We start from the raw sequence: 17296 nt of genomic DNA, 5'->3' as shown, positions 1-17296 counted from the left end.
CATAGAGACACCTAATGGTTTTCAGCCCTTGTGAGGCTTTTACATTTGTTATCGACTGCAGCACTGATGAGGATGTAAAATGGTTGTGTTAGTGGAGCTTGTGTCATATAAAAAAAGAGCAAGAAATAGAGGGATGGTAGCGAAGGAGAGCAACAAAAGCTGGTTGCAAAGAACAAGAGGAAGGAGCAGAGATACTGAGAGGACAAATGTCAGGAGCAAAAGGTTGGGAAAATGCAGGAGAAAAAAGGAGAAAAGAGGAGAGGTTGGGAGGGAGAGGGGCACTCATTAGGCTGTCAGATCAGTCTGCAATCACCACTAGTGTTGCAGACACCAGCAACAACATACGGTTCTTTAAACTGCCGCTTAATTTCATGAAGACACGACCCAGAGGCAAAGGTTAATCATCCACAGAGAGGTAGGAGCAGCCCCCCTGACACGTACATCTCTCTTCCCCTTTTCCGAGCCGTGGGAGGAAGCAGGTGGGATGTAGTGTCAGGCGAGGTGGGTGGCATCGGAGTGCTCAGACATGTCAGACAATCACTGGTGATGTGAGGTCCATGATGGGGTTTGAACAGAGCAGCAGAGGTATGAATACAAAGAGGTTTCGATCAGGTGATTGAAGGCCACCTGGGGCTGCAGACAGAGTGAACGAATGATTAACTCACCAGCTTTGCGATAATCTATAACGTTTGATTCGTCCTGTTGGGAGGGAGTCATGAAGTCGCTAAACAATCAAATCAGATTTTAATCAGAGTCTTTTTCCTCTATGACAGGTAACTCATCATCTATAGTTAACTGTGTACTGATAGATGTACATGACAGCCGTCTTTCACGACTCAGAGCAGCCATTTGAACATTTTAACCTTATTTATCCTCTCCACTTTATGTTCAGTCTCACTTTCCTCCCTTTGGGGAAATATTATGAAGAAATATACACAAAGAGTTTTGACTGTCAGGTTTGCCTTTTGTTGCAGAACAAAAACACATCATTTCTGCCGAGTGCAGCGCCTTTGTTCTGTCGACTGTTTCCTGTAAGCTGCCATTTGTTGATGTTTTTCTCTTCTAGGTAGTGGGAGAGTGGCGCTTCAGCAAGATCCACTGTGACATCTTTGTCACTCTGGATGTGATGATGTGTACGGCCAGCATCCTCAATCTCTGTGCCATCAGCATTGATCGGTGAGTTTGTCGCTGCGGAGATTGTTTAGCCCTGCCTCTCATGCTTCCTGCATTGATTTTCAGCCAAAATCTTTACCCTTTTGAATAACAAAGGAGAACTGCTTCCTTTAATTGGTTATTGCATCACCATCAATGGCCATATGTCTACATACAGGCTGAATGCCTCTTTTAGACATCACATAACAACGCCTTTATGTTATGTAAATACATACGAGTGCATACCTGTCCTAATTACTGGATTCCAGATGTTACAGGAGACACAATAAGGAAAAATAAGCGGAATCCAATTAACACCTTGAATTAAATGTCATGGGAAGGTTGTGGAGTGTTGCATATTGTCAGAACAACCTTCATAAGTTTCATTCCTAGACTTTTATCCCGACTCACACTATTTTCATGAACTTCTTCACAAACAGCTGCAGACTTTAACAACCAATTGCAGAAGTGCCTGGGCAAAACATGAAACAACCTAAAATTATAATACAGCCAACAATTAGTGTAAATGGACAGTGAAAATAAAATTACATACACAAAAGGACTCGATAACTGATCTTATTAAAAAGAGAGGTGAAACTAAGGTGCTTTATGAGGAACAGTAATTAACACAAAACAGCTACTAATATGCACGCCTATAAGCAACGAGTTATTAGTTAATATGTGTACCTTAAAAGGGACATGTTTTAGCTATGCAATCAATTTTCTATTATTCTAATATGTTTGTGAATCATGTTGGTGAAGTGTCATTTAAAAAATTGTTTACATATTTAATTTAAATATTTTTCGGAGCCTCTACTTCCTCCTGAAAAGAACAAGCCGTTCTACCATTCAAAGGTTAGACCTTAGCCACGATTGGCTGACAGTATTTGGAGTGACACGGGAGCAGCCGCCCTGCACTGTCACTCCAAAGATGTAGAAAACATGGCTGCTCTAGGATCGGTTATTCGGCCTTAAATGTACAAGCCAGAATCGCCAGGAGGTATCAGAATGGTAAGTTGAAAGACTTGACTACAAGCTAGTGCAAGAAGGCAGCCTGAGGTGAATGACGGTGAATGACGACAAAGCGAGGTTCTACGTAGAAACCTGCAGCTGTTCAGAAAGACCCGTTTCAGAGGCGACCTTTTTTAAAATGTCATTCTGGAAAAACACTTTTTCACTGTGAACAATAAACACCCAAAAATGTGAAACCCATGCAAAATATGAGAATATCCATTCAAAGGATATGGGCCCTTTAATAAAGTGTTACCAGTGTTCTATTTATCAACACTAGGGGAGAGTTTGTGTTCAGTTTAGTTTAATACCCCCCAAAATATATTTTCTTAAGCTCCCATAAGAGAGTTAGAGAACACCTAAATGTCAAAGGTCATCCTTTGCAGGCATGAAGGCCAACATAAATATTTAATACAGAGGTAAACATTATTTAAAAAGGATAATATTTTTATATCACTTTTTGCTTTGAGGCAAAATACTTGTTCTGTGGACCTCCTTGATTAGCTGAAGTGACTCCTGGATGTGGTCAATACACTGTGGCATACCTGTTTTTGCATTTTGTCCCTGTTAAAGGGCTTTTAGGGCAGTTCTTTATTCAATAGTAGGGGTCTAAGGACAGAGGCGGGGGCACTTGCTGTACATACTCAGGTTGACTAGATTTGACTGGAGTGTTTACAACACTTCTGACTGCAGGTTCATCTGTGATGCTGAATAGCCGCAGGTCAGAAGTGCAACCGCTTTGAAACTTTTCAACCAGAGGCAGTGAAAAACACTTCACAGCGTGGTGTGAAGCTGCCCATTAATAATGAGAGAAGGTAAATCAAACAATAGCATATTTACAGATTCAGCCGCTTTAAGCAAAATAAACATTGATATAAAGCTGTGTTTATGGGCTTCTGTAAAATATAAAGATAAAATGTTGCTGTTTTTAGTTGTTTTGATCTTTTCCAACACCTGCGGAGGGTATGTGGACCTACTAAATACTCCACTTTGCTCACCAGCTATCTGTGTCTGTTTGTGTAAGTGTAAGTACCTTCCAGTGCAGTTTTAGAGCTTTTGTTGGAAACAGCGGTCTGCTTTGGCTGAAAAAGATGCTATAAGAGCTGTGAAAGTGAATCGAAACCTTTGTTCCGGGCCTTATAAATACAACAATGCACAGTGCTATTTAAAACCCAAGTTCAAGACAGCGACTGTTCTGTCACAATACCCCCTCCTGGGATACATTAATGCCTCGTCCAAAAAATCCACGTATCTATTTGTGTAACCGGCCTCATGACTGTGATAAATGACAGTGTTGCTATTAAAGTAGACGAGGAACTGCTGATGGAAACAGAAACACTAAAGCTGGTCTTTGAAAGGCATGTAAAGCTCGAGCTTTTAATAAAGATAGCAGGAAGTAATCATGTATTGTTGACAAGCAGAATATGTATTAAAGTGGTTTATTCTAAATACGACGCGTCTGAAGAATACAAAAGACAAAACATCACACCTTTTTTATAGAATTCTATCACGTTTACATTTGCATGATTTTCTGCTCGGCTGCATTTTCATCTTAAATCCACATGAGAAATAAATAGTCGCTACGGATGCAGTTCAAACTCTCATTGCAGTGATTGGATGTGAATGCAAATGTGTCATATGTGGAGAAAAGCTTATTAGCATGACTGGTCCCATGGTACTTAGCTGTATGTTTTTCAAATGAATGTTACAAGCAGCGAGGAGCAGCATTAAAATTAACATTTAGATATCATTTATCCGCCTGCCTGTGTACGCGTGGAGACGAATCACGGAAATGATGAGTGTGACAGAATCGAGACTTACTTCCGCCTGTGATTCATTTCAGGGTCCGGGTTGATTTGTAAAAGTTCAGATAAGAGTCACAGACAAATTTCCAGCTTTCTTTTATCTATTCCGCAGCTCCAGGCAGGATTGTGGAATATTTACATCAAAGGATTGTTTCTTTGTCTACTGATTCAGCAAAGTGGATTAAACTGTGAGGCGGTCATATAATGGGCTCTGTTTTGTGAATCTGGGTGTATGCACTCAGGGTGCACGCACACACGAGTGACACAACTCCCAGGGCAGAAATGAGGGTGGTGTCTCTTATGTTACAAAGATGAAACATAAATAGCAATAAGAGTTAGGTCGCCCTCCAACAATGGCCAAACAAACAGCTCCTCACATCCTCTTCAAAGCAGAAGGCTAATGGGCCTAAGACATTGTGTTTGTGTAGGAGGTGAGATGAAGATACACAAGCCAATGAGCAGAACTCCAATTGTGTTGCCAAAAAAGAATCACAAGACACGTCCCTTTCATAATGTCCTCAGGGAGTCACAATGTGGACTAAAATATATTACAAGACAGTCATGAGAAGTTCGCTTTATACTTTAGTGACGCATAGCGAGGGGAGATGATTTTTTGCGTTTTCTATATATTATTTTTTTTTTACTTGAATGTGTTCACATCAAAGACTGTATAAAAAGATGGATGACATGACAGCTCCCTAAAAGTGAAGCCAAAACATATCTGGCTGCAGTATTGGTCATAAAGCCCGCCTCCTCCATGTTAACAGATGGGACATGAGTCAAACTATAAAATCAAAACACACGCCAAATACATTTTCATCAAACATGGTTTCTGCCATTATAGCTAGTTTTTATCATGCTGATTTACGTCCAAGTGTTCATTTTTCTGAAAAGTTTATTTTTAATTAGTCATTTGATGCTGTAAAAAGGATGATTGACAGCTCTGTTGACAAATACGGCTCCTGCAGCCGATCTGTTCCAGAGTAGAGGAGGAACGGCAAGAGGAAATGTAACTAAAACAATCACTACAGTCATTGAAGTTTACATGTCTGTGAACGTTAACCTCAGACCAACACAAAGAAGCTGTTCTGCTGTTAAATACGCCGGCATGCAGGATCCTTGCCGGGTTTTTTTCGTTAAGTTATGTGTGTGTTTTGGTTAGCGGAAGTGGCAATGGCGGCTCAACCCACCGATCTCTAATGTGCAGATTCTGGGTCCAAATGACGTCACTAGCTCAAGATGGCAGCGCCTATCACGGGGGATATTTTGGCTTCAGTTTTGTACAATGAGAGCAGAAGGAGACGTGTCGTCCATCTATATAAACAGTCCTTGGTTCACATAAAAATAGTGTGAGAAAAAAAAACTGTTTACACAAATGCACAGCTTTCCATAGTCATCTTCTCAGTGTGACACAATATATGATCATGATAATCCTGCTTTGAGGAAGGACGTTCCGAGTGTGTCCTCTATCTCCAGTGATTTGAGCTATGATAATACAAATGTAATCATTTATTGATACTGTTGAGTAGAAACGCAGCCCTTGAATCACTTTAAAATTATGTTTTTTGTGGATATAGATGTCCTTAAAAAGGAACCCTGTGAACATTGTGACATTCAGTGTTTTTCTCCAAAACACATTGTGTGTAGCCTTGAGGCCTAACAAAAGTCTTTTATGTACTTTCTTCCTCAAAGAAACATTCACTGAGCCGACTTAATAAACATTTTCTGTTTTTTGTGCTTGTTAAGGAGCTTGTGTTGTTCTTTTCCACTGTCTCTGCTGGTACATTTCATCATCTGAGTTACCAACTGTTGGCCAAAGGAGTAGCTTAAAGCTACAGTGAGCAACCAAATGGGGAACAAGTTACAGAGCAGGAGTAGTGACTAGGGATGGGCATTTCCAGTCATCTTAATATCAGAGTAATCTAATTACACCATGAATGAGTAATTGAGTACTCGCAAATTATATATTTTTAAAAAGACATACGTCTGACACGGACCTCCCGGCCCGGAAATAGTAGGCTATATGCCTGTAAGAGAACATTACTATCCAACACTTTTACATTAATGTAAATAAATAGCCAACAATAGAAAGCAAGTGCAATTTTAAATGCATTGAACAATCTTAACAGGCCCTTTAATTAACATTGTAACATTTCGTTGTCAGATGTCACAGCGGTAGCGGACTGTATGGACTTCTGTTCTGTGTTGCTTAACACGTAACTCACATTTTTTCCACTCTCGTAGCTGTTGTCCGGCTTGATGGTGGCTTGTACTCCAGCTCAACAAAGATCAACATGCACATGGCTGGATGTGCATTTCAAACTCCCTCCTTTATATCATCTGAACTTTACCATTATCATTTCAGTGAAGCCAAGAATATCATTACGATACAGGGGCATGGGAAGACTAGATCCTCCTTACAATGAAAGGCTCATTCGGAAATGCGCATATTTTTAAGCCTAGCACCAGCGCTCCACATTATAACTGTGGAGACAATAGGAGGCTTTTCAATACCCAAGGCTTATTTAACTCAGGTACAGTGTGTTGCACAGTCCATGACAACATACATGGCATGTATCATGCTCGGGAATACTCAAAAAAGACTGCGAGAAGCAATTAAAACAGAATAAAGGCTTACGGTAATTGAGGAGTCCTTGGGGAGGAGGAAAAAATCAAATATCCATTTAAAAAGTTCCATAAAAACACTAAAAGTATGAAAAGTTATCCACACGAGAAGCAAGGTGTAAACACAAAGGGGCCCAGAAACACTGGGTAGCTGAGGCTAATCAGGCACAGGTGAAGCTAATCAAGCACAGCTGAGAACAATAAGGGGCGGGGCAAACAATCAAAAAGGCGGGAAAACAGACAAAGGCAGGAAGTAAAGCGACATACACAAGAGGGGAGAGTGAGTTACAAAATAAAACAGGACATGCTAACTAATTATTAAAGTCAATTACATACAAAACTTAACAACAGGGATGATTAAATATATATATATATACAAACAAAAAATGTTGTCTAACTTGTCAAACTTTTACAGTCTAAAGTAAAAAGTTGTCATGTTTTTATCCATTCAAACTAAAGTGGCTCTTTTTCCTTCACCCCTCACAGCTACACAGCAGTCGCCATGCCAATGCTGTACAACACTCGCTACAGTTCCAGGAGACGGGTCACAGTAATGATCTCTGTGGTGTGGGTGCTGTCGTTTGCCATATCGTGTCCGCTGTTGTTCGGCCTGAATAACACAGGTAAGACAGAGTTTGATTCACGTCTCCCATACGGTCTTTGATACAGAAATGTCTGACGTAGTGTGTGATTTAATTGGCAGAGTGTTAGTGGTGCTGTACTGCATTATTAATGGCTGCTTCCACTGCACAGTACAGTAAAGTCTTTACATTGAGTGGGACTTTAGGTTGCTTATTTCACAGAACAGGGGGTTTAACGGAGGCGTACAGTTGAAGCAGGTTTCGATTAAGAGCTCTTAAGGCTTGTTGCTGACCAGCCCCTGCGGCTCGCTTCCTGTATCTTTGAAGCTCCACTCATCCCTTTGAGTGCTCCGGCGTGAGGTCGATCCTGCTGGGCCTCAGACCCTCAGTTATATTTGTGAACCACACAATGGCTTTCAAGTGAGCAGCGGTAACAGCAAGCAGAAGTGGGCGAAAACACAAAAGTAGAGGCCACAAGCAGGATCAACTGTAACTGGAGCAATAAAGATTTGTTTCTAAGCTATAGCAACGCATATTTGAAATGTTTCAATTTTTTGTTAGCATTGGGCGAAGGTCTAGAGCTGTGTAGGGACAGCCAGTTTATCAAAAGTGTCTCTGCCTTTTAAAATGAAGAATATAACTGCCTCAGAATTGTGTAGTAAATGGACAGCATTCTATATAATGCTTTTAAAGTGCTTTACAGTGTACCTCTCATTCCCTCATGCACACACACACACACACACACACACACACACACACACACACAATGTCACATGTTTGTGTGTGCATTTTTGCTCAGGGTTCATTGACGTGCTCAAGGCCAATTCAACACGAGCATAAAGGATCTTAATAAAAGGGACATTTCAGCAGTTAAGTGCCTTCCATTAATGTGGGTGGCTTGTCAGGGTCACAATTAAGACTAAGATATCCAGACTTTCAGTCGTACTAGAATGGATCAAACTCCCAAAAAATAGATCCTACATTTCCCATAATGCCTACTTTGTTCAAACCCAAATCCCCAGCTAGTAACAAGTAAACAGAATTTCAGATGTAAAATTGCGTCGCCCCAAAACCGCTCTTCCTCTTGAGCCACAGCCACACAGTTGCACATCGTTTACATGAACCATGCAATCAGTGGCATAACGTGTCAGCACCAGGCCCCAATGCAAGGCTAAAAGTGGGCCCTGTCAGTGACAATGCATCATAATGTTCTGCCTGCTCGTCGGTTTGCGACGTGCCTCGCCTATGCCTCTCCCCCGCCCTTAAGCACAGATTGCTCAGTTACAATAACATCCTCACTCTCACATTCAAATTTAGTCTGAATAAATTTGAAAGAATATCATAAACTTGAATGTTAATGACTGTTTCAGATACCTGTTTCTGCAAGTTAACAAATTCAGCACCAGGGACAGCGCCTGAAAGCTCAGCAGTGCTGTTCTCATGTTTTTTTCCCCCATCATGACAAGTGAATACAGCATGACTAATGCATAGATTAGCCATCAGTGGCCCTTTGCGCTGCTCACCAGCAGCGACTTCAATTCCACAATATCATTATCAGATGTAACATAACGTCAACGACGTAATGTCAGCAACGAAGTGTAAAAATGCAGCTTTAAAACAGCCCGTCCATCCGATTCCCTGCCGTCTGCTGCTGCGGGCCCCTACGCAGTTGCATTACCTGCATCAATGGTAGTCACGCCGCTGCATGCAATAACAGAGACAACTACAGTATCCATGAAAACGACTACATTTTTGTGAAAGCCTTTGTGGCAACAATTGTGGCCTTATCTGAAGCTGCCTTTAGGATCTGAAGTTTACTTGTTCCTTTTTGGTTTTGGAGTCTAGAAGTTGGACAGACAGGACGGTTCTGTCTAAAGACTGCTGCCTGTGTGTGTGTGTTCTGCTGTGAAGGGAGTTAAAAAAGTCAGAGACTTCAAAAGTGAACCAGTCAAATATAAATTATCATGCAACAAGTTCAGGGACTCAAATCTATATTTGGCACCAGATGAAAGGCCCTAGGGAAGCACATTCACTTAGTTATAAGGCTGGTTTGAGTGAGGTAGGTGGGAATAAAAAGGATGCAGTGGTCTTGGCGAATGGGGTGGGGGAGAGTAAGGGGGAGAAAATTGTGAGTAGAATGACCTCTAAGTGTGAAGAGTGTATGAGTGGTCACAGTTTTGGATGAATTTTCAAGAGATTGACATAAATAAGGTTCTTAGCTGCAAGGTCAAACCAGTCTACCTATTTTAATGTAGAAAGAGTCACATTGACTTGAACACTTGAACAAAACTATCCCTACAATAAAAAAATGAAGTGTCCCTGTGCTTATCTCCACAGCCACTCGTGACGAGTCCCTCTGTGTGATCGCCAATCCGGCCTTTGTGGTGTACTCCTCCATCGTGTCCTTCTACGTCCCCTTCATCATCACTCTGCTGGTTTACGTGCAGATTTATGTGGTCCTGAGGAAGCGCAGGAAACGCGTCAACACCAAACCGAAGCAGCGCGTGTGTCAAGCTGCTGACCCCGATTTGGCCACCTCTCTGAAGGTGAGCTGTAAAAGCAATATGGCTGCACACTTTTACGGCTGCAATGTGAAGCTGAGACTGATTTACACGTTTATAAAACCGAAGCTTTTTATCTGTCTTTATTTTATGATCATTGTAAAAAGAGTGTATTTCAACCAGAACATAAGAAATCTCCTGCCCTTTGAGCTCACTCGTTTCTTCATGAAACTGCAATCAATAATTTTCTCGACCCAATTCTACTCGATGGTTGTATGGACAGGCATTGTATTACGTAACAACATACCATAAAGGGAAACAACACGACGAGAGGAGGATTGATTTTCTCTGGAAAAACAACAGACAGAGACATTAAAGGGGCACGGCTCGGTTACAGCTAAAGCATTTCAAGTGTTTTCTATCCCTCTGTATGTAAATGAACTAACTGGTTCCAGTGAGGAGACCAGTTTTAATCTAACTGTTTCATTTACTGGCACGTTTTGGTGTCAAAAGCCGTCACGCAGCTTTAATAATGGCGGCCCTCAAATGACCTTTTGCTATTCTGGTTATTGATTTTACTGACACAGTGAAACTCAATGGGCTCTGCACAGGAAGCCAAGTAATGCTTTTGATCCAGTGCACTACATTACTCCTGTTCATGCACGGCTTTACAATGTATGTGTGTGTGCATGAGTGTGTGTGTTATGGAATGAGGTCAGGGACAACATTCATAACATTCATAAGGAAATATAGAGCTCAAATTACTGGGCCCCCAACACATTAATGATGTGTGAAATCCTTATATATTGCTGCATATTGACGCCGAACTCATTTAAATAAAGTTTCACTTACAAGTGTTGGATGATCATGTCATCACGATGAGCTCACACTGTCACGTTAATGGACTCACAGATGAAGTTGCAGGTCAGATTCTTGCTAAACATCCTTTAAGTGCCAGAGCTCCATGTAGCCTCGTTTGACCGGGCAGGCAGCGGGACCTGAGCTCAGACAGCCCTTTCGTCAGTACTGCTTTGACACTGTACTTCCTCCCTGACTGACAGAGCTGTTTTCATTGCAGGATAAGTGCACTCATCCAGAGGATGTAAGGTTGTGCACCATGATTGTTAAATCTAACGGGAGTTTCCCTGTCAACAAGAAGAAAGTGGTGAGTGCTATTTCCTTGTTCTTTTGTTTGCAGTTTATTTTGCCTAAAAAATACATTTGTTTTTGATTTCTCAGTCAATAAATAGCATGAAAAATCCCTTTTCTGCTTCTACGAGCGCAACAAGCTTAAATTAAAGACTCAATGCGCCTTTATTTGCCTTTTTATTGCCTATTATTTTAAATGTCAGCCATTGTGCAATAACCCAAATGAAAAGATTACCATCTGACTCCATGTTTTCCCGCTCAACCTTACCCTGCTCAGATATTCATCAAAGACGGAGTCCACGAGGGGGAAGATCTGGAGCTGGACGAGCTGAACAACAGCGGCTGCAGCCAGAAGCAGAAGCAGCAGCCGCAGTGTGCTCTCGGAGACACTCCAGCCACCAGCCACCAGCTTCTGATGCCCAACAAGGCCAACGCTAGCCCCACCTCCACACCTCCCACTCCGCCTGAGGACAGCCACAAAGCAGAAAAGAATGGAGATCCTACCAAGGAGGCCCTCGGGGATCCGGCGCCTGTTGTGACGAAAGCATTCCAGACGCAGGCGTTACCGAACGGCAAGACTCAGAGCTCCGTGAAGACCATGAGCAAGAGGAAGATCTCGCAGCAGAAGGAGAAGAAGGCAACGCAGATGTTAGCCATCGTGCTTGGTAGGTTGATTCACCTGTCACTGAATTATTGAAAAGATGAAAGTTTATGTTGTTTTATGTGAGCATGCACTCAAAGTAGAGCTGGTAGAGTGACATTTAGCAATAACTATGTTTTCTTATCATCTTTGCACATGCAAGACAACCCAGGGACTCTGTTAAAACTTAGCAAGACCAAATATTCATTCCTGCATTCAAGCTAATCCTGTAATTTACACTCAATAAAGCTGTATTTCTGTGCACAAGCTCCCAGCTGTCAAAGGGCTCTAGCTGCTTCTGCATTTTATTTGTACGTCAAATTTTTCTGGCACAGCCTCAAAACCCGAGCCTGAAAACAAGTCAGGCAGTGATGCAACGAGAAGAAATCTTCTCGACGCTCATATTTTGGAATCCAACTCCTCTAAATGTCCTCCATAATTGAGTGTTTAATATTAGAACCACCTTCACCTTCATATTTCCTAATATTTCCATTTTCTCCTCAGGTGTTTTCATCATATGCTGGCTGCCATTTTTCATTACGCACATCTTGAACACCCACTGCACCAAATGCAAGGTCCCCGCTGAGATGTATAATGCTTTCACTTGGCTGGGCTACGTCAACAGCGCTGTCAACCCCATCATATACACCACTTTTAACGTGGAGTTCAGAAAGGCGTTCATTAAGATCTTGCACTGCTGAACTGTGTCTGATCAGACTGAGGGAGGAGCGATGAATAAAAGCATCTCTTCTCGGGAAATACCTCATCCTGTTTAAGGAAAAAATAAAAAAAACGCACCGCAGGGGGGAGGAGCAAGCTTTTTAAAGTCATGGAGCTGAGTGACTGAAAAAACTGACAGTGTCTTATTGACGGGCGTGTTGGCTCTTAATGTGAAATGTTCGTGGAGTCCCTGTTCTCCAAATCGCTGAATGTACAACAAGAAATGTCTGTAACAAGAGAAAAGAGAAACTGTACCATTGTTCTATAAAATCATTGTGCTTGTCACGTAAGGGGCCATCTGTGTATACCACACACATACAAGTTGCTATTTATTGTGTGTGTACGTTCTGTTTTCGATGCTGAATATTTTCTGCAGATCTTCTAGATATCAAGTCAGTGTTCACTGCAGTGTTAGGACTGATACGTGAGCCCTAATCTGAAAACCTATCAATGATCCGAATGTGTATTAAAGAGACGATGCTGTATAATGTGGCTATGCCAATATACACATATTTGCAATTTTATAAATTGACAAATCCTATATTATTATTATTGAGATCATTATTAATATTATTATTTGCTGTACATAGAGTTTCTTAATACATTTATGTGATTATATGCCTGCAATGGAAATGTGATGCATGCTACACTGCTCCTCTACTTGACTTCTCATGAAATGTATGTTTAACAAAAAATGACAAAAGATGTCCAATAAATGAAGTGATGAGACACTGAGGTGCCACATGAATATCAATCAGTGTTCAGTGTGTGTTCACACACACACAAATGATGGGTCCGTATTCAGCAGCCTCGCTCTTGTTTCCAGCTCTGGTTTGCAGTTTGAGTAATGTTGTTTACTGGGAGTCACTCTGCAGTGGAGTTGTTTCGGGGCAAAATAATGACCTGTATGTGGGCTGTGCAGCTTCCAGGTATAATCATGTGGATGTGTGTGACCCCTGAAGCAGCTCCACGGGGTCTTTTGTTAGAAAGAATGAGGCAAACTTGGCAAAAGTGAAAAGATAGTTGGAGCAGAGCATCTGTGTGTGTGTGTGTGTGTGTGTGTGTGTGTGGTAGGTGTGTGTGTTTGATGGCAAGAAGAAGGCAAAGGCAAACCTGCAGTACTTTGAGTTCTACAAAGACATTATTATCAGCAAAGGTATGGTAATGTTTTGATGAATATCAGCCATAGAGTTCTATTGCTAAAGTTAGATTATAGATATGTGTCATTGTAAAGTCCTATATTAAAATCTAGACAAGAAAATTAAGTCTTTTATTGAATAAAAATGTTTTTAATGACCAAAACACATGCGTGCTTGTTTGCCCCGATGCTGATTCTGTAAATTGTTTGTGGTATTCTGTTTTTCAAAATGTATAAATAACTACGGTGGCCAACAAAGGGCAATCGCGCTGCAGCTCCCTAAACAGTTTCCATTGAAAGAAACACTGCAAATTCAAAAACAATGCAAAGGGGGGGCGCTGTGGAGCATCAAGGATGTAAGACACGTTTCCCCATTGCTCCTGAGAATGTGACTTAATTTAAACATTACTGCACAGTTTTGTTCCAAAATAGTGAGAAGACTTAGAAGTTATACTTTAAAGTCCTTGTATGTAACCTGCACTATCCAGAACGACCATAATGTCCGCTGCTCGTCAAAAATCCGACCCACAGAAAGGAGGCCGCTGCAAAGCCTTACCTGCAACTACTCAACAGGTGGATGAAGCTAATGCTGATAACACACTCAACGCCGAACTTTTGCAATCCATGATGGACTCCCTAACAGATGTCATTTTTGGGAAAATTGACTCTCTGTCCTCCAGTCTCCGCTCTGAGATTTCTTCGGTCCGGGAGGAATCAAAAGGGTCTATAGAGCCATTGCAAGAAAAAGTTGAGAAACACGGGCAAATTATGCTAGAGCTTGAGCTAGCGGCTACAGAACACAGTGACCGGATAACGGAGTTGGAGGCTACAGTTAGCAAGCTAGCGGCTCAAGCTAAACACCTGGATGGCCGATGTGAAGACCTGGAGGGGAGATCCAGGAGAAATAATATTCGGTTGGTGGGTCTTCCAGAGGGTTTGGAGGAGCCCCGACCAACTGAGTTTGTTGCCCATAAATTCTTCGCCTGGATGAAAAGCAGCTGCTTGATCGAGCCCATCGTACGCTGCGGGAGAAGCCCAAAGAGGGAGAGGCACCCTGACCGTTTGTCGTGAGAGTTCCTTATTTTCACATTCGTAATGAGATTCTACGTTGGGCCGGGGAACTCTCCCCTCTCCTCTACCGGGGTAAAAAGATCTCCATCTTTGCTGACCACACATCCACTGTCGCTAAAAAGCGGGCGGCGTTTGGCAATGTAAAGCGCCAGCTTCACTCATGTTCGGGAATCAAGTTTGGGCTGTTGTACCCGGCGGTACTCAGAATCACCCTGCCGAGCGGAGACACACACCGGTTTGAAGATCCTGCCACTGCAAGTGACTTTATCAACAAAAGATTAAAAAAAACAGTCTCTCCAAACAATGGGTGAAAAGATTAAGGTGAGCTAGCAGTGCTGGCTCTTGGACACTCTTGTTCTGTTGCTAAGGGTATGCTTACTTTGTGCGTGCTTACAATATTTTTACACAGTCACTGTCACTATTCTCTCTTAGGTAGCTGCAAGTGGGTTTTAGCTGTAAGCTATGATGGTAGTAGCTACGAGGGAGCGTTTAAAGCGTGTCTCGTTTGGAACTGTTCTACTCTGTATTTTTTCTTTTCTTTTCTGTTTGTCTGCTTGGTCTATTAACATTGATTACACTAATTTGGCACATTATTCACTGATATATATCGTTATGTTTTTTTTCCCCTACCTCTTAAGATGTTACTATGGCTTCACCTAAATCAACACAGCAGGATGGAGACGGCCTAAAATTTTGTAGCTGGAATTGTAGGGGCCTGAATAATCCTGTTAAGCGCAGCAAAGTGCTGCACCATCTCCAACTCTTGGGGGCCCAGATAATATATTTACAAGAAACCCACCTTAGAGTCTCTGAACAGACCAGGTTAAAAAGTAGTTGTCGTCCAAACCTATCACTCTTCATTTCATGGTAAATCTAGAGGAGTAGCTATTATATTACACAAGTCAGTTCCCTTTGTATGTCCAAAAGTGACTGCAGATTCAAATGGGAGGTACTTAATTGTTAGTGGTGAATTGTATAACATTCCAGTGGTTCTTGTTAACATATATGGTCCAAACTGGGATAATGATGGTTTTCCTCTCTGCCAGATATATCCTCACATTTCCTTATTTTTTTCTTACAAGCTGATTTTGAGGTGTTAGCTATGGATCATACAACAGAAATGCTACTGAAATCCAGATATACTCATTACGAGCATGGGGATAAGGCAAGCAAATTGATAGCTTATCGACTGCGACAGACGGAATCATCTCACCAAATTCCTCAAATTCGGACATCTTCAGACTTAACAGCTGACCCTAAAAAAATTAATGATGAGATTAAAGACATCACTGTATACTTCTGAAAACACAGCAGATTCCTCCATCTAAATAGTTTCTTTAATTTGCTTGATATTCATGTTGTTCACCCTGACTTTAATAATGATTTTGAGCGTGATATTACTTTACTTTACTTTATTATAATGGGGTAAATGTCCAGGACCCGATGGCTATACAGCTGAATTTTATAAAAAGTTTTGACATAAATTAGCCCCAACCTTAATTGACATGTTTAATGAGTCTTTTGAACATCTTAAACTACCTCAAACCCTCACACAGGCTTCAATCTCCCTTATCTTAAAAAAGAATAAAGATCCTTTGTCCTGTGCCTCGTTTGGCCCCATCAGCCTGCTGAATGTAGACTTTAAATTACTGTCCAAACTCTTAGCTTTGCGCCTTGAGGCTACACTTCCATCTAAAATTTCTCCTGATCCAACAGGTTTCATTAGGAAAAGACATTCCTTTTTTAATTTAATTTAATACAATTTACAATTCATCAACTTCAACTGCTTCAGAAGCACTGATATCACTTGGATTAAACTGCTCTATTCCTCACCTCACTCCTCGGTTCGAACAAATAATACTCAATCAGAATACTTCCCTCTACATAGGTCCACCAGAGAAGGTTGCCCTTTGAGCCCCCTGCTGTTTGCCCTTGCAATCGAGCCCCTCGCCATTGCGTTGCGCGCTAACCCCAACATCACTGGAATAACCAGATATGGTACAGAGCAGAGGGTATCTCTTTATGCTGATGACCTCCTCCTGTATGTTTCAAACTTATCTGGGTCTATTCCTGCCGCACTTGCCACGCTGAAATCATTCAGTTTCATATCTGGATATAAACTTAATCTAGGTAAAAGTGAACTATTTCCAAAAAATGCAGCTGAACGTAAGTACCCTCTGCACAATTTCCCATTTAAAATATCTCTGCATAGTTTTACCTACCTTGGAATCCAAGTTACAAAAAAAAATGTAAGGCCAATTTTACACCTTGTTTGGCACGTATGCAACAAGACTTTGAACGCTGGTCACTGCTCCCACTAAATTTGTTTGCGAGGATCAATTCTGTGAAAATGAATGTACACCCAAAGTTCTCCTATTTATTTCAATGTATACCTATTTTTATCCCTCAAGTATTTTTTAAAATAAATTGACAGTCTAATTTTGGAGTTTATTTGGAACAAAAAAAATCCAAGACTACGCAAGGAATTTTTACAGAGACCCAAATCACTTGGTGGAATGGCCCTACTAAACTTAAGGTCCTATTACTGGGCTACCAATCTTATAATCCTACAGTATCGGCTCAGATTTGATACACTTGACCCTCCTCCTGCTTGGTTAGCTATGGAGTCTTTTTCCTCTAAACCTGTGTCGTTGACGGCTCTTTTACATTCTCCCATCAACTGCCCCATCTCTTTCCATGTTAAAAATAGGATTTGGAACCAGTTTAAACATCATTTTGGTCTACAAACTTGTCCTACCTCTGCTCCACTAGTTTCAAATCACGCTTTTCCTCCGTCTTTATCGGATGGCGCATTTTCCATATGGTTCAACCTTGGACTTAAACAAATGAAGGATTTGTATATTGACAATGTATTTGCATCTTTTCAACAGCTCTTAGACCGG

At 41.4% G+C, this 17296-nt stretch overlaps 1 protein-coding gene across 1 annotated transcript in view; it reads left to right on the top strand.

The window, feature by feature from the left end:
- drd2a (dopamine receptor D2a) overlaps positions 1-13467 on the top strand; it is a 42487-nt gene extending 29020 nt beyond the window's left edge. The window contains exons 3-8 of the mRNA XM_069668281.1: positions 1067-1176; positions 7080-7216; positions 9512-9720; positions 10754-10840; positions 11102-11489; positions 11969-13467. Of these exons, the coding sequence (XP_069524382.1) occupies positions 1067-1176; positions 7080-7216; positions 9512-9720; positions 10754-10840; positions 11102-11489; positions 11969-12165 (1128 nt within the window). The 3' untranslated portion in view covers positions 12166-13467. The remainder of the gene's footprint in view (positions 1-1066; positions 1177-7079; positions 7217-9511; positions 9721-10753; positions 10841-11101; positions 11490-11968) is intronic.
- Positions 13468-17296: the final 3829 nt, after the last annotated feature.

Source organism: Semicossyphus pulcher, unplaced genomic scaffold, assembly GCF_022749685.1.
Source record: "Semicossyphus pulcher isolate SPU_LCO1_2020_fin unplaced genomic scaffold, fSemPul1.0.p SCAF_19, whole genome shotgun sequence".
NCBI classification, from domain to species: domain Eukaryota; kingdom Metazoa; phylum Chordata; class Actinopteri; order Labriformes; family Labridae; genus Semicossyphus; species Semicossyphus pulcher.
The sequence above is the reverse complement of the archived record's forward strand: the minus strand, read 5'-3'. Positions and strand labels throughout refer to the sequence as shown.